This window comes from Schistocerca gregaria, chromosome 7, assembly GCF_023897955.1.
Source record: "Schistocerca gregaria isolate iqSchGreg1 chromosome 7, iqSchGreg1.2, whole genome shotgun sequence".
NCBI lineage: Eukaryota > Metazoa > Arthropoda > Insecta > Orthoptera > Acrididae > Schistocerca > Schistocerca gregaria.
The window spans coordinates 238,303,606-238,326,320 of NC_064926.1; the positions used below are offsets into that span (position 1 = coordinate 238,303,606).

At 39.1% G+C, this 22,715-nt stretch overlaps 1 protein-coding gene across 30 annotated transcripts in view; it reads left to right on the top strand.

Moving 5' to 3' along the window:
* Window positions 1-22,715, top strand: part of LOC126281877 (endophilin-A) — a 720,509-nt gene that overhangs the window by 596,205 nt on the left and 101,589 nt on the right. For all 30 annotated transcript variants that reach the window (XM_049981167.1, XM_049981169.1, XM_049981172.1 and 27 more), the window contains 4 exons: window positions 3,737-3,805; window positions 12,607-12,823; window positions 15,610-15,743; window positions 20,596-20,662. In XM_049981167.1, the coding sequence (XP_049837124.1) occupies window positions 3,737-3,805; window positions 12,607-12,823; window positions 15,610-15,743; window positions 20,596-20,662 (487 nt within the window). The remainder of the gene's footprint in view (window positions 1-3,736; window positions 3,806-12,606; window positions 12,824-15,609; window positions 15,744-20,595; window positions 20,663-22,715) is intronic.

The following is a 22,715-nucleotide window of genomic DNA, read 5'->3' on the forward strand; positions in this document are numbered from 1 at the left end:
GATTGTTGGGGCAATCGAATTCCTTATTGTACATCACTGAATCAAGCCAAGATTCACATGCTTTGCTGAAGTGAGTTATGTGCTGTTCTCGTATTATAAGTGTACTCGAAGAAACTCTCTAATGGCTGTTGTGATTACTTGACTGATATGAATCAGATGACATCGACGTCTATTGAGTGATTTCTGGCCGGTTCTTAGATGAACTAGCAGACAACACTGTTCTGTGCTTCTGCATCTACGAGGACAGAAGTTATACAGTGAGTTAACGATCACTGACGTGGTATGTGTAATTAACGGTTGAAGTATGTTATTTGAAATGGCTCTGAGCACTATGGGACTCAACTGCTGTGGTCATTAGTCCCCTAGAACTTAGAACTACTTAAACCTAACTAACCTAAGGACATCACACACATCCATGCCCGAGGCAGGATGCGAAACTGCGACCGTAGCAGTCGCACGGTTCCGGACTGCGCGCCTAGAACCGCGAGACCACCGCGGCCGGCTATGTTATTTAATTGACACGCTAGCCACATTAAAAACAGTGTGGCCCTCAGACTATAGTTGGTAGCGGTAGGAAATGTGTCAATATTAATCATCGGCAGTCGGTTTTGACAGTCAGCGAATCACATCCGTCACCTCCCCGAGAATCTCCTTAGAGTGCGTACATATTATTGGACCTGTCTGTAGTCTCACAAGCCTGCATAACTGATTCCAAAAAGCATAAAAACCACTTGTTACGCTCTTCAGAAAAGCGAAAAAATATCTAATTGCAATAAACAATTAATTCATCTTTTTAAAGACGGATTTTTCTGAATATCTAAATAAATTAAAGCTTTCGTATAAAACCGTGCTTGCTACAGACTAGCCGGCCGGAGTGGCCGAGCGGTTCTAGGGGCTTCTGTCTGGAAGCGCGACACCGCTACGGTCGCAGGTTCGAATCCTGCCTCGGGCATGGATGTGTGTGATGTCCTTAGGTTAGTTAGGTTTAATTAGTTCTAAGTTCTAGGCGACTGATCACCTCCGAAGTTAAGTCGCATAGTGCTCAGAGCCATTTGAACCAGCTACAGACTATCATCATCGTCGTCAGTAGCAGCAGCAGCATCAGTAAACCCGGGGCAGTTCCTCACGTGTGGCTCTCCATTCAGCCCTGCCATTTGATACTCTCTTTATTTTCTCATAATTGTTTTCTCTCCTTGTGCTGTCCACGATCTGGAATCTTCTACTCCTTCTTCTTCTTGTTCTTCTTCCATTCACCGTTCCTTCCACAACTTCCGTCAGTGAACAGTCACTTCTCATCTAATGTCCAACCCATTTGTCTTTTCTCTTCCAGATTACCTTTAAAATTTTTCACTCTTCCCTCATTCTTCTCAATAGTTTCTCACTTTGTGTGCCCATTGTACCCCTTCCGGCCGGCTGAAGTAGCCGAGCTGTTCTAGGCGCTACAGTCTGGAACCGCGCGACCGCTACGATCGCAGGTTCGAATCCTGCCTCGGACATGGATGTGTCTGACGTCCTTAGCTTAGTTAGGTTTAGGTAGTTCTAAGTTCTAGGGGACTGATGACCTCAGAAGTTAAGTCCCATAGTGCTCAGAGCCATTTCAACCATTTTTGTATTCCTTCCATCCTCTTCCAAATCCACATCTCGAATGCTTTTGTTCTTTTTTCCTCTTTCCTCAGTGCCCATGTCTCAGTTCCGTATAATGCCACGCTCCATATAAAGCACTTCGGCAGTCTCTTCCTCAGATACCCTATCCATGCACCCAAAAAGAAGCTTCCTCTTCTTACATTTTCCGTGATTTCCCTAGATCGCCTTGGGCAAATACCGGGATAGTTCCTTTGAAAGGGCATGGCCGACTTCCTTCCCTAATACGATGGGACAGATGACCTCGCTGTTTGGCTCTCTCCCCCAAAACAGCCAACCAGATCATCTGTAGTTCGAATGCATTCTGTCCCCTACAGCCAACTCGCACCCAATTTGTTTCTGTTTCAAACATTTCCGGATAATAAATGTGCTCTAAATATAACTTAAACAGTATTTGGGAGAGATAGCAGCTCTGCCTTGCTTCCCTTCCATTTGTGATTTTTGTCACCTCATCCTCAATTTGTAGTCGTATTTTCTGTTCTTAATGAGTCTTCTATCCCTCTAGTCGACTCCATCTTTCGTTAGAATGTCCATTAATTTATTCCACTGTACTCTATCAAAGGCTTCCTCCAAGTCAATTGAAACAGTGTAAACTTCTCTTCCCCTTTCAACGTATCTCTCATCTATAATTCTCAACAATCTAGTTGCATTTCTTCTAAATCCACACTATTCCTTTGCAGTTTTCCAGTCTTCCACGAATTCTTCCTTTTATCGCCATTAGTAGGACATTCAATGATCAGAAATCAAACTTATGGTTCTAAGATTCTCACATTTGCTTTTCTTCTCAATGGGTATCATTACTGCCGAGAGATAGTCATCCGGCCATTCACATTTTTCGTGTAGCTTATTACACAGATCAGTTCACTCCTTCACGCCACTACTTTCAAGGGTCTTAAACAACTCTGCTAGTAATACATCACTTCCACTTGCTTTACGCTTCTTTATCTTTCTTATAGCCTTTTCAACTTCTCGTGCCAAGACGCAGCATCCTTTGCCCTCATCTAAAATTCTCGTTTCCTCTTCTATTTCAATATTATTTCGTTTTGATCAGCCTCTTACAGGCGCTCTAGACGTTCTTGACACCTTCCCAACACTTCTGTAGACTATGAGCTGGATAAAAACGTGTATTAATGTTAAAAGCCTTACCTTTAAGATGATAGACGTTTTTGCACAGAGGGGCCTTGCTATGGTGGAAACAAGCAAACCTTGTGTATAACACAACCGTGTACTTCGGGGATCAGTCCAATGATTTGCCGTGTAAGATTGATAAGTCTCCATCCGTCGTATCTGCATTGAACAATATCGGGTATGCGGAATTGACAGAAAAAAAAAGATTGGTGGCTCGTCTTCAGCGCTGTTCAGGAAACGTTCGCGCATCTGTGTTGCGCAAAAATGGCGTAATTTTCTGTGAACAGTGTCACAACCGAACAAACATGGTGAATTTCCGGGTGTCCAGCCGGTTTATTGTTTCAATTTTCAGCACAATATTTCAACGAGCGACCCAGCCGTCAATCAAACATATTTTATGCAGCGATTGCTAAAACCATGATGGCGTTCATTATGGTCGTCCACGTTATGCTAGAATGCCTGAACCAGCGCTCTAGTGGAATCATAGACTGTTATTTCTAGAAGTGAGGAGAATTTTATAATAAATAAAAAGTCTTTGCTCCAGATCTGCGGTTGGGGGGGGGGGGGGGGGGGGAGTTGGTGGGGACGGGGTGCCCTCTCACACTTCCCTCCTCCCTCTTAGGGATGCATTTACTTTCTATCCTTCTATGCATATTTTCGTCATTTTGAGCTTCCAGAGCTTAAGATATTTATTGGTATGGGACTACAAGATCCTGTTGTGAGATTCTTGAGGAAACAGCCCGTACTACCGAAGGGAGCAGATATGATACTGCGATTATTATTATTATTATTATTATTATTATTATTATTATTATTATCAGTCCTGTCAGCCACAATAGTTGGAAATGATTTTGAATGACCTCTAGTAAAAAAAGTTAATATTTATTAATACTTCGTTTTCGATAAATGAAATTTGATCTGTTGTTTCACTTTTGATGGTAATAACAATATTTTTTCTTTCTTTCAGTATGTCACAGAAAAAATGGGAGGTGCCGAGGGCACCCAGATGGACGAAGACTTCACAGATATGGAAAAGGTATTATTTTCAGAAACATTGCTTTTCCATCATTAGATTAAGTTAATTAAAAGTAGTGATAATTGTTGAATATTTATAATCCTTTACGCCGCAATTTCAGTAAGTAACCCTTTTGCCCAAGATTGCACGCAGGATCTAAATTTGGGAAGGGTGGCAACTCATATTGATTTCGCATTGAATGAGGAAATTTTTTGGCTTTCTTCAAACTCAAACTGACTTGGTGTTTATTTGTACGGGGGGACAGTATGCGAGGAAGCTCAGATGTCGAAGTTTTTTTTCTATGGGATCGTAGAAGGGAGGGGAGTGCTCGGCAACTACTTTCCCTTGTCCATCGCTGGGTACGCCTTTGCCTTTCCCTATAATTATAACTATTTAAACAAAAGCAAATAAAACTTCAGTGGGCGCTAAAAAAAGAACCTTTTGCCTTGAAAGGGAAGGTTCAGGTTGCCCATTGGAAGAATGCAAATTACTTGAGAAATCAAATATCTCTAAATAATCACACTTTTTTAATTATCTAATTAACTAGAGAAAGTTATAAAGTAATGAGAAAGAACTGACCAATATGACTGTTGCTACAGTCACAAGAAATGTTAATTCCAGTCGTACGAGGTTTCTGTCATCTTTTGGGTGGTCAGAAGAATTGACCTAATATTTAGTGTGTCCAGAGTCCCGACAATTTTACTAAATGTAGCCTCACAGAAAACGGAGTATTATACTGTTCAACATGGTTGCGCGTTCATTTCCTAAAGTGTCTGCTTGATATTTCGTTCAATGTACGCAGGCAGTCTTTCAGAAAATATGCTTCGGATGTTTATTTTTAGAATCCAGACAGTAAGGAGGTAAACCATTGTGTTTCCAGCTGCTCTCTCTTTGGCTGACTGATGAAACCTCAGCAGACTGAGACGTCATTCTGTATATACCTGTTTGCAGTTTGCACATTGGTTGAGCGGTGCCACCGGATTTAAATTTACTTATCACATATATTGTCTGTTCATTCCGGCCACCGATCCTTATAGCACTTAGATTGTCGAGTGGTGAGTGTGAGACAGCTCGGCCCAAAACAAGAGTAACAATAGCATTTCAGGATAGCGAGAGCCAATGGGCTTGCTTTGTTTCAGGCGAGCTTGTATGCTGTCTGGCGTAGACGTTTTTTCTTTGGTTGTCTGCATACACTTTGACAGACATTACGAAAGCAGATTGCTTACATGTGAAAAAGGGGAGGGGAGAAAAGCTTGGTCCGGTTTCTGCTTCTGGAACATTCATATAGTGCGAAGATTCACTGAAAAATATTATTTAATAATTTGTAGCAGTTAGTGTATTGAATGGTTGCCTTCACGAATAGTGCTGCTTGCTACAATTAAATGTATATTTGGCCCAAAAGTGTTTATTTAGCGAGACGTGAACTATGGTAGCTGTGGTTCAAATCACAGTTGAAATCCGTAACCTCAGTGTCCATTCTGTTTTGGATGAAGTTCATTAAGATTCTAAGCGTTTCACTTGTAGCAATTTAGGCTGTTCTTTTGCATTCCTGCCTATCTACACCCTCGGCAATTACAACATATTCGGAATAAACAGCAAAGAATTCCTTACAAGCTAGAGTACTAATACCATTGCTGGTCGTTTCACTTGCAGGAGTTTCATATTTCGGTTTTTAATCAGACTGAAGTCACGAAATCGGAAGGATTCGACTCAAACCCACGTCTGCCATCCAGATTTAGGTTCTCTTGATATTTCTAAATCGCTCCACACAAATGCTTGGATGGTTTCTTTGAAAGGGCACGTCCGATTTCCTTCCCCTTCCATGACACAATCCGAGGTTGTGCTCCGTCTCTAATGACCTCAATGTCGACGGGACGTTAAACCCAGTCTTCCTTCCTTACGATTAAATCCAATATGGAGTTTCCAGAGTAGCGGGCGAGGGTTGTCACGTGATCCGACCCGAATACCCTGAAATGCTGTTGGTTATTTTTATTTGGTGCCTCGCTGTCCCTAACGAGAAGTCCAGTTTCTGGGGATTCCAAAGGATTACCTTCGTGAAAATTGCGAATTCTTCTCACACGGGTGAAACTTGGCCCTGTGTTCGCCACTGTTCGGCTCATTGGCTAACATAGAGAGAGGGTAGAGAAACTTTTACTTTCGATTTTCTGCTCCATACATTCAGCGATATCATTAATTATTTATCAATCTTCACTCCATAAAGTACAGTGGTAAACAAAAGTTAAGCCTTTGAGTACCAGCACAGTCGGCGCAGAGATTGTGCTACATGATTGATGTAAGAGATTGTAACTTTTTTTTTTTTAAATAAATAATGATCATATTGTGCAGATAACGCACAGAGAAAGTAAGTATATCGAAATTATTGTAATGTGAATTTGAGTTCATACTACTGCTGTTATCAGTTGTTCTGAAATGAACCACTGGGGCAGTACATACTTCCGATTAAATGCCTTAAATTTTCGGCCCATTTTTGCTTGTTATTTGGGACTATAGTTTGTTTTAGGCATTATGAATTCTTGAAGTTTCGAGACAGGGGATTGTATATAGGAAAAATGTGAAATTGCTTTCAAAGATATCTAATGATCAAAAACAGAGCTGTGCCAAGGTGATCCTCTGCCATTGGCAGAACCACCAAATCTGTGCTCGCCCCCCTCCCTGCATACACTCATATTTTTTTTTATAAATGAAAAAAAAATACTTAATTGAATTATATTTACATAAAATACTGCGCACTACAAATTAAATGTGTCATTACAGTAAATAAATCGCATGCACTGTAAACTTTCTAAAAAAATCAAAGTAAACTGGTATTATGTTGTTTGTTGAGCTACTATACCTTGGTTTTAGTGTGATGTATAATAAAGAACAAATATACGAACCCTACTAGTCAAAGCAGTAGATATGGAGGTAATCCTTACAGTATGAGTTAGGAGAACAGCACTACTCCTGATTAATTTTTAAATCTCATTTTGAAATCTCTCTGTGCTGCACCTGTGACGGGGGCCTATCTCGCCATGCCCTCAGCACAGTCCTGGTTGAAAACTTTATGTGCCATGGCTTCTAGAGTGAAATCAAAATTAAAATGAAGATTGTTTTTATTTTTTGCTGATTTCTTCTTTTATTGTGTTGGTTTCTTACTATGAAAATAGAGGTTAATTTTGTGAAAGAAATATTCAACGAGATGAACGGAAATAACACTTTGATTCGAAGACTATCATTACACTGAAGTCACTGCAATATAGGGAGTGATTACCTCAGATGGCAGGGCATATGCTCCAATGAGCTCCCATGCTGGCTACACATTTGTTGAAGAGTTATTGTGGTAGGGCATTCTATTCCTCCACCAGTGCAGTTGATGACTGCTGGAAGGTTGGTGGTGCATGTGGACGTGCTGGCGTCCGACATGTGCTCCATGGAATTTACATTGTGAGAACAGGCAAGCCAGTCCACATGTCGAAGATTCTCTCACTCCGAGAGCTTCCCCACCTGCGATGTTTGATGCGGTCACTCATCTTTATCCATATAAAAAGGAAGTCAGGCCTGATTGGACCCCTGAAAATACTTGGGTAAGCAGTAAAATGTCACAATAATGTTGAATTGTGAGTGTACCATGTTCAAAGATTTGGAGGTCAGTAGGTCCATGCAGTCTCTCCACACCGTAACACCTGGATTACATAAACGTGGACCTTATGTGGCAAAGAACAATATATCAAAGAACATTGTTGAATATAATCTTTTTGGTGCTCCAATTGTTATGGTGTTGCATGAGTGTACTGACTTCCAAGTCTTAGAAACAGTACATTTTTATCACTGACAAAGCAGGATTGCTTTGGACAGCATAGGTAGAGGGGCTCTGGGAATGAGAGGATATTCGGCAAAGGCTTGCCCATTCCCCCGACTTAAATGCCGTCGAGCACGTGTGGGATGTCAGCACATCCACATGCACCAATAGCCAACCAGCTGTTGTTAACTGAGCTGGTGGAGGAATGGAGCACCCTATTATGCATACTCTATCACCAAACTTGTGGCCAGCATGGGAGCACATTGTAGAGCACGTATTGTCATCCGGGTTTATCACGCACCCTGTTAGGAACCATGTCCTGCCTTTTGTAATCTCTCGGAGATGACTAAATGGCCGTGGCTTCAGTATAATTATAGCCTTTGAATAAAAGTGTCATTTCATTCCTCTCATTGCATATCTAAATCATGTACCTCATATACTATACTGTAGCAGTTCCTTCTATATATGATCCAAGTTTCATCAGACTGTGTTACTTGCATTGCAGTGGCACATCATGTGAAAGTTACTTTTGTCTGCATGTTTCGGACACCAGTGTAGTACCCCCTTCATTTCTCTGAGGAGTGGAAAGAGTATCTGGCACTACTTTTGATGGGTCAGGATCCACTACATCACTCATCAAGAGAATTATTAATTTGTGATATAAAACAACTCAGCACAACAGTCAATTTAAGTGGCTACATACACAAGTCCCTGTATTAGATCTCTGAGTTTGGCAGCACCCAGACACAAAATGTGAGTGGACCAAACTTGACTGGCCTCTACTGACTTCTGCCAGGCCAGAACTAGAGGGCCCTCATTCATCTCTTTCTAACCAGACTATAAAAATGGCACCTTTCCTTTTCCTTCCACCTCACGCATTAACTAGATATGTTTATCTTTCATTTGACCAGTAAGCTACAGATATGTGTTGGTGCCATGTGGCTGAAGGGAGGAAGGAAGGAAGGAAGGAATATTAATGCTTAAAAGACCATCAACCAGTTTATGAGATTGGGGAAGAGGGGGAAGGAAATCATCTTTGCCCTTTTAAAGGAATCATATACTACACTTTAAATTTGGTGTCAATACCCTGTCCCTTCATATTTCACATCCCCCAACTTCACCATTGCACTAGCTTGACATGCCAGACTGTATGTAGTTGGGATCGCAACCTGGCACTCTTGACCAGAAGAGGAGCCTCTTGTCTAACATTGCGTCTGTGATACATTGAGAAATATGTCCATAGTGCCAGTTCCATAGCTTTGGGTGCAACACAATACTTTCCATAGCATAGGGTCCTTGTTTGAAAGCCCAGCATATTACTAAGTTGTTACAGGGAATTTGTCCACCGTATACCTAATGTTTTCTGTCAGCTGAAAACAAAATACCTCTTTCTTATTGACCTCTTGATTTGGACCTATTGGTACATGAAACAGGTTGTTGACGTTGGTGTGCTGAGTGAGCAACGAGCTGTTACTGGATCTCAAAATGGTAATTCCTCAAAAACAGTTCCCATCAGTGTAACTGATGTGCCATCTTATCTGGTGTGTTCATTCAGGGACCAGATAGCGAACTCGGTTGTTTGCAGTTGGTGATCAGATGTAAATTTGTTAAATATAAGAAAACAAGAAATTTCTTGATACAGTGAATAATAACTGGTGCCTTCTTTTCTATTTGGCTGTAATTCACCTGTGCAGCTGTTAGTGTTTTAGACACACATGTAACTGTATGTTCTGTATCTTTGGAACACTTGCTTGATAGAAAAGTGCCTATCCCAAACTGTGAACCATTTGATTTCAGGACTAAATGTTTTCCAAGTGTAAATGTGCCAGATAGAGAGCAGACTTAAAACACTACTTTAGCTTCAAGAACACTGCCCGGTTAAAGGGTGTACCACTGAAGTTTCACAACCTTACCTTAAAATTGCTCCAGGAGGAATGGTACCTGTGCAGCATTTGGAATAAGTTAGCCATAATACTTCATCTTTCCAAAGACAAACAGGAGTTCATTTAAATCCTTGGGCCCATGAAGCTTGCCATTCATTTCAACACGGGCTGTCGTGGGCCTGACCATTTTTGCTCACATTGAGACTTGTGAAAGACTGACTTCCACATTAACCACTTCCTTGATAGGAAAAGCTATAGGCTAATGCAGAAAAATAAAGAAAAGCATTAGTTTTCAATGACAAGTGCACTACAAAGTTTTATACATAATCTGGCTTAAAAAAGTATTAGATTGGTGTGTAAGTTCATAATGTTTTTCTGTAAGTTTAGTAAACACAAAAGGTACACATAACAGAGACTTTAGTCATCAATACTATATTCTTCTTCACTGTTTACAACAGTCTGTCAATGCTGGCGTAACTGTTCAATTCCGCAACTGTAGAAATGACGTGGTTTTGCGATGGAGAACTTGTTGAGCCACATTTAGAGCACATGCTCTACTGGAAAAGAAGTTCTTTGAATGTTATTCGATAGAGAGCAGAAAAGGTTAAAATCTAAGGGTGTAAGATCAGGTGAATAAGGTCAGTGCAGAACGACTTCCCAACACAGCTCCTGTGTAGTGTTTTTTGCCAGTCTAACAGTGCAGGTAGATGTTACTGTGGATTAGCATCATTTCGTGCAGTCTTCCTGGTCATCATTCTTGGACTGCATCTTCAAGACATCTCAGTTATTTACAGTAAATGCGAGCAATGACAGTTACACCTTGGAGAAACAATTCATAGTACACCACGCTGTCACTGTTCACCATATGCATAACATTGTCTTTTGTGGATGCACGCAGGTCTTTGTACATGGGGTTACTGCTTTGTTTGAGCTCAACAATTCCTTTCTTTTCATTATGTTAGCATGAAGACACCATTTCTCATCACCAGTAATGATGCAGAACAGGAATAGTCAGTGTTGTTTACAAACCAGTTGATGACGAGCAAGCAGAGTTGCACATATGGCCACCTACTGATTTGTCTGATTTTGACTTAGAGAACATGATACCCATACACTCGATTTTTTAACCTTCCCCTTTGCATGTAATTGTCGCACAATGGTGAGATCATAGTTCATCACTTTTGCCAGTTCTCGAGTACTCTGACATGGGTCGCTGTAGGTTAATATGTTTAAACAATCTTCCTGAACATGGAGAGTCGCTAATGTCAAAATGATCCTCGTAAAATGAGAAAACCATTTTCTTGCTGTGCTTTGTCCAATGGCATTTTCTCAACACACAGTGCAAATGTTTCTGGCTGCCTCTGCTGCTGTCCCCCTTCTGTTGTACTTAAACAGAGGAGTATGTCCAAAATGTTGTGATTTCTCCTCATTGCACTCCATTTTCTAGCATCCATAGCTCCACTCATTATTTCAAAATGGCAGTATGTTAACTCAAATAGGAACAGTGAACCATAAATTAAAAAAAGAAATTTGATAAATAAGCCTATAGCAATTGGAATACCTACATGCAAGACAAAAATGTTATGAACTAAGCACCAACTTAATAGATTGGAGCATTCCTTACAGAAAGAGTCTTAAATCACTAAAATCTACACTGTCAGAAATTCCATTAACTGACTCCTGTATTCGAAATCACAAACTGGTAAAAACATCCAGACGAAAATACTAGTTGCTATTGCTGAAGACACTACAATAAATCTTATTGGTCTGCCTAGATGTCTGTGCATATTGCTGACTATTGCTTAGCTTTTTAAAATGACCAGACAACAACAGAACAACAACAATAAAATTATGTTTACAACTGGCAATCTCTCATCAAGTCACCTCTCACAATCAAAATGTGCTGTTACATTAACCAGAACAATGGATGTTATAGTCTATATTATGGTTAGATACTACAGAGAAATATCTCACATAAATTTCCAGTGGGAGTGTTTCACAGATTATGTCTCTCTCTTATAGAGATTGACATAATCTATAACACAGGCAAATTCCTAGACTTCTGCATAAAATAACAATGGCAAAGGATGGTCAATTTTAAGCTAACTGTTTTGTCATGGCTGCTACTGTGCTGACTTCTTATAAAAATCATTTGCTTCTAAGACTGATGAAGGAAGTTGTCAATCATGTTCATATTAAAACAGATCTGGAAAGAAGCCGGATAATACTTCATTCGAGAATGTCATGAGACACTTCATTACCAAAACCGCTTAGGGACTGAAAACTGAAGAAAGATACTGTTGTAGTCTCTTTCCTCCTTAGTGAGGAATGTGTGAAGTTAGATGGTGTAAGATTATTGGCAAGAGAAGAAGAAGAAAATAATATGAGTGTGGGCCAAGGAATAGACAAAGATGAAGGACTGGTTCTTTTTTGTAGTTAAGACAGAACAGTGACATGGAGGTAAATCTGGGAGGGGGGGGGGGGGGGGGGGGGGGGGGGGGAGATTGTTAAAAAATCAGGATGATGGAAGAATATAACTATACAACATTCCAGTTGTGTACCTCTGTGGCTCTGCCCCAAAGAGTTTTCCTCAATTGTTGGTACGGCTATATTGCTGCTTTGTCTACAAAAAAACATTTGTACTACATATTCTTTGAAAACATTGTTAATCTGAGAGTAGTGCTCTTTTTGCACTAAATGTTTTCAAATAAATCAAGCAATTAGCTTATTATCAAAAGTGGAAAATAGTGTGTGATATGTGTGGAGATCGATGAATCAGTCGCATCTGTATGTGAGTCTCTCATTTTCTGGATCAGTAAACTCAATGTGTATTGAATTTTCACCATAATTTCATGTTGCATGGTCATAAATATGTAAAATATCCTCATATTTAACTCTGTTTATCACTATTTTGAATTTCAATATTAACCATTCCTGAAAATGCGTACTTTAGCTACACAGTTGTATTGGTGTTAGTTATACAGTGGAAACTTATTTATCTATGAATTCTGATAACTTCTTATTTGGTCCATTCAATTTGTGGTATATTTGTGGCACAGGATGTAATTTTTTAATCACCTTGATGCCTCATTTTGTGTTATCATTGATCATTATATGCACTGATTCTATTCTTACTATAGAAAACGGATGTCACTTACGAGTTGGTTGAAGAGCTACAAATTAAAACAAAGGAGTTCCTGCAACCCAATCCAACAGCAAGAGCAAAGATGGCTGCTGTTAAAGGAATCTCAAAGCTTAGTGGGCAAGCAAAAGCCTCAACATACCCACAGCCAGAAGGAGTTCTTGGTGAATGCATGGTAACCTATGGAAGAAGGCTTGGTGATGACTCTCTTTTCGGTAAGTAGCTATATTAAAAAAAAACTTTGCTTTATAGAAACATCTTTTGTATGTGGTTACTTGTCACTAAATCAGTGGGACTTTGTAGACAAGAAATAAATGGTATATCAGAAAATCTTAATTCCATTTATTGTAGATTTTGAAGTACAAAGTGTGCATGGGACAGGAAAGATGCACCTACCAATTAGTGACTGGGACAGGAGCTTCTGCAACTGTTCTGAGTGTTATGAGAGAGAGAAAATGCATATCAATTTTCAAATCTTAAAAATATTTCCTTCATTAAGCAATAATGCAGACAGGAGACAGCTAAATTAAAGAAGAAAAGTGCATAAAAGTTGAGGGGAGAACAACTGTCACTCCAAACACTAGGCCAGGAAATACAAAACAGATGACAATAACAGTTGATACACCAGCGGCGGTTCAGTTTCCTACTTATTAATGGTGTGCTGCAGGCCATGAAGATGTTAATGTGAGAACTGAAAACTATAGGCAAAGCACAGGATATAGAGGATATAAAGGGTAGGATTAAAAAGGAGCAGAAGGAAAAAGGAGTAATGAAATAAATAAACAACATGCTTCCAAAATGTTCCAGATTAAATTGAATGCAAAGAAATACTGGGGATACTGACTCAGCCTGACCCACCAGTAATATAATAGTCCATGAGAAATGTGATATGGTTGTCCAGTGTCATCCTAAAGTTAAATAATTTAGAGTAGTTTATATCATATAATGAGAGTCTCATGTGGTGCCTCAGAATGAAATAATCATGCACATAGTACTTCAAGCATATCCGTTGTAGTCTTTCGCTACCTATCTGACCTCTGCTACATATTCTTCAGGCTCCAAAGGTGCCCATATCTAAGGTCAGAATGGATCAGTGATAAGCTCAAGTTACCATCATTGTAATGTCGTTATGCTAACTAGGTGCTGCTGTAAAAACATGAAAAAAAGAAAAATAAATGTTTCTGGCAATTTCTCTCAGTTACCTACTTGGAGTAATCAGTAAGTCTTACCTTTGTTTACAATTCAGTTCAGTGATTCAGGAATTGTTGGTATACATAGGTACTAACTTAGTTATTGTTACTTGGCATGGATAAGGGATTAAGCTATATGTTCTACTTCACTTATTCCTATCCCATGCCAGCTTCTCTTTAGGGGAGCTGGTTTGTGTCTGTTGTAAGGCAATGTTTTGGCTTGTCTGACTAGAGTCCCTCATAGATTCACAGTCTCATCTCTGCATCTTTTTGTAGGCAATATGATTTGCTGCATTGGGATGTCATTGGGTAACGTGTGAGGTGAGTCTCCCACTCCATGATCAGTCATAAATTGTTCATTTGTTTCTTCTGATTTATTCTTTGGATAACGTTTCTTGCCCTCTCTTTAACCTTATATCACTTCATACATTCTGAAGTAATTGCTGATGAAAGAACTGTTTTTAAGTTTCAGTAACTGGCAACATTTTCTCTGGTCATATTTATGTTGTCATGTTTGTTGTGTTCATGGACATGATCCATTAGTGGATTCTCATTTAGTGTTTCACATAGTGCTGATGTAATATTATAGTTGGATTACTTCTATCTTTTGAGATGATGGAGAAAGGTAAACATTTGCAGTTGCATACATACCAAGTGAAAACAAAAGATTGGAGCTGAAAAATAATTTGTTGATGATGTATAGCACAAAAACAGTGCATGAAACACTTATGTTCATGGAAAACGTCATAGAAAAGTTAGGCACGTTCAAAAATTGGCATTAGGCTAAGTATTTCAAGTTATAGATTTTTCCTTCTGGCGATAAAGAAATAAAAGAAACAGGTTGCAGAAGGGAAGACTGAACAAATTGAAAATTCTTCAATATTCATCTTTACTATTAGATTCTACTCTGTGTATTAGTTATTACGTGGACTGGTAGTGTTTTGATTGTATTCAGCGAGGTTGTTAGTAAATAGTTAATAACTTCTTTTTTGTAATCTAGCTTACTTAGTTTGTGAGTGTGTACTTATTATTAACACAGTGCCCTTAAATAACATATTTTTATTCAAATGAAAATTTGTCAGTTGAAAATGATGCAGAGAGTCAAGAAAACAAAGGGGAAGGGGTTTACAAAGCACTAAAATATTCAGGAATAGTCTTGATACTGTTTTTAATTTACAAACAAAATGTTTTAAATTTCTGACCTTTTAAAAACTACAAAGATGTTAATTAACTAAAAACAGAAACTGCAGGATATGTAAAACAAAGAATATAAGACAGGCAATTGAGACAAATATTTATTATTTTAATTGACCTGTTATGTTCATGTGATGATGACCAACAAAATGAATCACACATCTAAGCATTAAACTAAAAAGCTGTACACTCACAAACTGCCTTTTGCATTAAGATTAACATCTGAAACCTGATTCTGTTGTGAATTTTAAAATATATCTCCTGTGATGGGGCAGTGATACAAGAGCAATACATTTCAGATGACAGTGAAGAAATAACTAAGCAGTTTTCCTTACCTCATCACTGTAAACAGTGATTGCAGAAGATGGATATACATTTGAAGATAAAATAAGTTAGATATTATCAAATGTTTGTAAACACCAGCTAAATTTATTCTAACCCAGTAGAAATGAATTAACATATGTGCATCACAGCTACTTTTACTCTGAATGTATTGAGGGTCCCCCCCCCCCCCCCCCCCCTCTCAGTGACCCTTCATGAAGATTTCTTTGTTTAACAATTTACAACATATTCTGTGCTGCTTCCTTTAATTTACCTCCTCTTATAATCGTTTCCAGGCTCCGCACTATGTGAAATGGGCGAGTCCATGAAACAAATGGCTGATGTAAAATATTCCTTGGATGACAACATTAAACAGAATTTCCTAGAACCACTTCATCATCTACAGACAAAGGATTTGAAAGAAGTAATGGTAAGTTACAGTACAAGTGTTGATGAATGCTTGGTGTTGCTGATATGTGCTTTTAAATGAAAATAAATTGTTTCACATAATAACAATTGTAGGTGATGAAGTCTTGCTTAAAACTTCTACCAATGCAACAATTCTACAGCCATTTTCTGACACCTACATTACTTTTCTTATAATTACTTATGTGTTTCTATGGAAAAAAGAAAGATGAAGAATAATTCAGTGACAGAGATACTGTTGATTTCTAATCCCAGTACCTTTCTTTTCTCCATTTCATTTGCACTGTAAGCAACAGACTTAATCACAGATTAATCAGGAGTATCACAAAGGAGCTGGAAGCAGTTATAGGTGCAGGAAAATTAACCCACTGCTCTATGTCTACATCTACGTACATATTCTGCAAAATACCATATAGTGCATGGTGGAGGGTGCCTTATACCACTGCTATCATTTCCTGTCCTTTTCCACTCACAAATAGAGGGAGGGAAACATGACTGACCATATGCCTTTGTGTGAGCCCTATTTTCTCTTATCTTATCTTCATGATTCTTATGTGAAATGTACGTAGAATCATTCTATAGTCAGGTTCAAATAGTAGCTGTCTAAATTTTCTCAACAGTGCCCCTCAAAAAGAACCCCCCCACCCCGCCCCTGTCCCCTGCCCAGGGAACAGGGTATCCCATCTGAGTTCATGAAGCATCTCAGTAATACTGATGTGTTGATGGAACATATCGGTAACAAATCTAACAGCTCTCCTTTGAATTACTTAGATATTTTCCCTAAATCTGAACTGGTGGTTATCCCAAACACTCTAGCAGTACTCAAGAATGGGTTTGCATTAGTGTTCTATACATGGTCTCCTTTAGAGATAAACCACATTTTCCTAAAATTCTCTCAGTAAACTGCAGTCAATCATTTGCCTTCCCTACTAAATTCTTATATGCTTGTTCCATTTCATATCACACAGTATTACACCTAGACATTTAATTGACATTACTGTGTCAAATAGCACACTACCAATTCTGTATTTGAACATTATGGTGTTGTTTCCCCTACTCATATGCATTGTCTTACATTTTTATACGTTTAGAGCTAGTTGCCATTTATCACACTAACTAGAAGTTTTGTCTAAATCATCTTGGTATCATTCTACAGTCATTCAATAAAGACACCTGCCTGTACACCACGACATCAGCAGACAACCACAGACTGCTGTTGACCCTGTTCATCAGATCATTCATGTGTTTAGACAAATTTAGCAGTCCAGTCACACTTCCCTGGGGCACTCTCATCAATAACCTTGTCTCTGATAAACACTCTTCATTGAGGATAACATACTGGGTTCTATTGCATTAGAAGTCTTAGAGCCACTCACCTTCATCAACAGTCTTCAGTGGGGCACTGTGTCAAATGCTTTTCAAAAATCTAGGAACATGTTGCCCTTCATCCATAGTTTGCGGGATACAGTGCGAGAGAAGGACAACCAAAGTTCAACACAAACACTGCTTTCTAAAACTGTATTCGGGAGGATGACTATTCAAACCCACGTCTGGCCATCCAGATTTAGCTTTTCCATTATTTCCCTAAAACGCTCCAGGCAAATGAAAGGATGGTTTGTTTGTAGGGCACAGCTGATTTCTTTCCCCATCATTGTCAAAATCCGAGCTTATCCCCCAACTGTAATGACCTCAATGTCATTGGGATGGTAAACCCAATCTTTCTTCCTTCCTTTTAAAAAACGTGTTGATCTGTGGAACAGGAGCTTTTTCATCTCAAAGGTATTTATTACATTCAGACTGAGAATATATTCAAGAATTCTACAGAAAACCAATGTTACGTGTATTGGTCTGTAATTTTGAGGGTCCATTCTTTTATCCTTCTCATATACACACACGTCACCTGTGCTTTTTCCGATTGCTTGGGACTTTGCACAAAGTGGAAGATTTGTGATAAATGCAAGCCAAGTAAGGGGCCAACACCATAGAATACTCTATGTGAAACCATATTGGGATACCATTCTGACCTAGTGACGTATTTGTTTTCAATTCTTTGTGTCACTTCTCTAGATGCCCTCCATTCAGCAATCTGTGCGATGGATAAACTATGATATGTTTGTATGATTCTAGTGCATGAATGGTTTTTTTAAACCTGAAATTTAAAACTTCAGCTTTCCTTTTGCCATCTTCTAATGCCACATTAGACTGGTTGACGAATGACTGGGTAGAAGTCTTTGACCTGCTTAGCGATTTTAAATAGCACCATAATTCTCTTGGACCGTTTGCTAATGTATGACAGTGGTAGTTGTTGTATGCTTTGCACGTAGATCTTTTTACAGACGTACAAGTCTCTACTAACTTTAGCAAGTCATCATTTGCAAATTCTATGCTTCCTCAGCATTTTACTAACTTTTTTATTAAACCATGGTCTGTTTTTTCTGTCCTTACTCCACTTACTCGCTACACTCTTCTGCAGACTGTAATTTACAGTCTTTTTAAACTTTTCCTGTAATTCCTCTATGTCCCATCATACAGGAAGTAGATGATGTCCATTCATTGCCTAAATGGGATGCTAACAACACTGGCACAGTCAGTGAAGTCAGGGCTGTTTGTAGCGACAAGGTCTACAATATTTCTATTACATGTGGGCTATTGAACAAGCTGCCCAAGACAGTTTTCAGTACAGTGTTCAGAAGTATTTCAGAAGACTGTCCGTACCCACTGTAATGAATCTGTAGCTATCCCATTCTACACTTAGTAAGTTAAAGTTACCATCAACTAGTATTGCATGATCTGGGTATTTCTGTATCACTAAGCATGGACTTGTTTTGCATGTCTCTAAAGCTGAAACAGCAATGTTGTGGGTTGTTGCTAAAAACATCCAACAACTTAATTTCACCTAGAGCTGTTGTAAGTATCCTTATAACTTTAGTCAAACTCATATTTGACCTCAGTAGAAACAAATTTTTGTCAACTGCAATGAACACTCCCCCCTCCAAAACTGTTCCAATCTATCTTTCCAGTATACATTCCATTCCACACTAAATATTTCAGATGTTTCTACTTTGGGTTTCAGCCAGTTCTCCATCCTCAGAATAACTTGTGTGTGTCATATTTCCTAGAGGGCAGTAAATTCAGGAACTTTGTTGCTTATACCCTTGCAACAACTTATTGATAAAATGTTGAAAGTCGAAGTGCCTTTACTCTCAACGCTGTCTTATTTCACTATCTGCACATCAACTGGCAACTGTTTACCAGAGTACCTCAGACTGCTGCCATTTTTTTTAAAAAAACGTGTGCAATCCACAACTATTCTGCTACCCAAATAGCTGCTTCCTTTGTGTAGTGCACACCTGACCTATCGAGGGGAGTCCTACAACTCTCCAGTCAATAACACAGGTCCAGAGATCTGCAGCGAACACTATCACGGAGTATACGTTGGACAAAGCCCCTGGTTGGGACGCCACATTTTACTCCAACTGAAGGACCCCAATCATTTCAGGTAACAATGGTGCAAATTGTGAACTCTACTTGCATCCCAGGTGCATGGCTAGCAGCCTTCATCACTTCCACCAGATGCCTGTAGCAACTGAAGACGGCCTCCGAACCCAAGTGACAGGCATTATTGGTACTGAAATGAGCCACAATTGCAGGCAACTGCACCCTGTGTTCTCAGTAGCCTCCACATCTCAGCCTGAGGCCACCTGAGCCATACTGAGTGTTTGTGGGCTTTCTTTCTGGCCTTTCATGCTATTTCCCTAAGGGGCTTCATAACAGGCCTAACATTGGAGTTCCTAATAACTGGCAAACCCCTCCCCCATTTTCCTGCTCAGACGCTGCTGAAGGAGTGGCTACCTGTCCACTCACATGGTTAATGGATAAGGCCAGATTGCCATCAGCCACATTGGCCATTCATCTCAAGTGACATGAATGCGTCACCACCTGCCACTCGCCCTATAGTCAAGGCAGGTCCATCATGTCGGGTACACTAGAAAGAACCTCAGCAGCAGAGCCTATGGGCAAAACAAGTGGCATCTGAGGTGTCCCGTGCAATGTGCCAGATTCTCCGCCATCACTACACCCAAAGGCAGAATCTGGAAAACAGCTGACCATAGCCAAAAGACCTTCAGCTGCTTGTGAATTGTGACTATCTCCACCTGCATCTGCACGCAACATGCACACATCCTATCCATCCATTGTCACTAACTTATGAAGTAAAGTATAAAAAAACACAAAGATAACTAATTGTGCAAATTGATATGCTCCTGACGTGTCATTGATGGAGGCTGGCTGCTTAATAAGTTGTGTAGCGGGCTGTTCAGAAGAAATGACAACTGTGCTACACACTGCCTAACTCTACATTTCAGTTACAAAAATGCAATACTACACCTCTTAAATAGAAAAAAAAAACATGTATGGTATTTAAAAAATAACATACCAAGAAAACAAAGGAAAAGCTAAATATGTAACTAGCTGCTCTGTAGGTGTGTAACAGGCAGCAGTTAGAACCTGACTGACTTGGCTGAAGCAGTTGGTTGCTGGCTTTTCAGAATACACAAATGAATAACAACTACACCACAGACTGCCTGAATTTACACTTACAATTACAAATACAGCCTATAAACCATAAAATACTAAAAAATATGCATACTATTCCATTCATATCCACATACCCAATGATGTTGGTTTGTACAGGTTGAGAAGAAAAGGACTTAGCCTAATAATGGCATATCTGTTTGATATATAAAAAATACTCTTAAGGGCAGTAGTATCCCACACTGATTATATTGTTGTTTCAGTCTTCATATTTATATTCATGATAATTTTATTTAAAATGTGCTTTGGTCATATTTTTACAGCATCACAGGAAGAAGTTGCAGGGACGAAGACTAGATTTTGACTGCAAGAGAAGACGGCAAGCCAAAGGTAAAAATAGATGACTACTTTTCATCGTCATCACTTTAAACTTATTTTTCAAATCATTCTTACATAGTGAACATTCATCTCCAAATCTTGTTGTAATAAGTGGATGGTATACAAAAATTCAAAATAAAGAAATGAAATGAGGCTGATTTCATTGCTTGGAAATTGCTCAATGTGATATTTTAATCCAAGACTTTTTTTACCTTGGACTGTGTCATTTATCACAATCACAAATTTGGTAAGCTCCAAGCCAGTGGATGAACACTACTCCTGCACTCCAGTGTAAAATATTTTGTCTAGGAACAGCATAAAAGAAATGAAACCACTGCTGCAAATTTGTGCCATCACTTTCAAAGTATCATTCATTTGAGCCAATACACCTCTATTTTCATTTCTTTCATTGTTCCAAACATTTGTGCTTGCCATTTGCCCTGAGGCCATTCATGAACTTCGCAAATAATGTTTGTCCTCTGCCAATAAGTGTATAAGCTGTGATTAAATTCATCAAGTTGGAAGACACAACACAATAACTTTGCAATGATTACAGTTATTACTTACAACATTCTGACTTCTCTGTTGAAGTGCATTCGTATTTTGTAAGTGAATGGCTTTTATTATTTCATTACGTATTAGCTGTTCCTGGCCATGTGTTGTGGCTCAGTCCGGTTAAATGTAAAAGGAAGAAACGAGAAAGCACATGTTTCTGATATGTATGGGAGTAGGATATATATGTTAACCTTGTTCTCCCTCCTATCTCTGTCTAGCACATCCTTCCTCCTCTCCCTGTCTATGACCTCCCCCCCCCTCTCCCTCCATCTATTTTTGTCCCTTTATCTGCTTACTATAATCCATTCATCATAAGAATAAACCTGATGTAAACATTACACCATGTATTCCTCCACATTTGCTTGAATCTCAATGGATTTCATTTTGCGTGGAGCGGAAGCCAAGCTGTGACCAGTACAGTCGAGTACAATAATAAGGATATGCTTTATGCTGTGTTACACACACATAGACTGTGTGATAAGTTGGGACAACAGCTTTACCGGCGCATGATGTAAGCATTGCAGTTCAGATGTAAAAAGAGACAAGCAAAGAAACAATATAGCTTCGAATTTCATTTAATTTTTAAAGAGACTGAAATAATATTCAGAGGAACTCCAGCACTACTGCGCGCTTCTTAGGTGACCAGACGGAAAGCATGAAATGCAATTATAAACAAGAGTGATGAAAATTTTTAACTTAAGCATTGGGTAATTTTTCTAAGTGAGTTGTGTGTAATGCAACAGCATACTGCAGGGATTTCATCATACTGTTGAATACTGAAGCCACTGGAGGTATTAATTACAGTTAGTAGTCTGGTAATCTCTTAGCCCCTTCCTTATCCTAATCTGAGAAGTACATTTCAGTTCTGAAATGTCACCTGCTATGTTGATAACGAGCCTGTCAACAACAGAATCCACAGAGTCCGCCAGGCGCCGCGTTTTCTCTTCTTCTTTTATGATGATGAGCCATTCTATATCCCGCCAGCGTTTGGTCGTGACATGTGAAAAAGCTGCGTGCATTGGTTCCAGTACGTCTGGCAGCTTAACATTCTTGTTACCCCTCCTGCCAAATCCTGCAACTTGGGTCCACATCATTTCTGTTGGATTCATATTGTAATTGTATAGTAGCAAATGTAAAAATGCAGCATTTGTATGATTTGCTCGATGCTGTGAAAATGATCGTTTTTCATGATTCTACAATACTTATCTACCTCTGTGGTATAAAACGATGGACATAGTTCAAACAAAGAGAATTTGGTTTTTCATTTTTGCCTTAAAAAATTAAATTGTTAAGTTTTCTTAATTTCAGCAACTTTTATGAAAAGTCTTTCATAAAACATCCATAATTAAGAGTTTGTATTTGAATAGGAAACAGGGATTTCGTGTCCAATATGTAAATAGAAACAAGAAAGTGTGCATTATTCATTAAAAAAATGATGATAAGTTTTGTAGTTAAGAGATGTAGGTATTTCAAATCGAACGAGGGGGGGGGGGGGGGGGGGGGTGATACT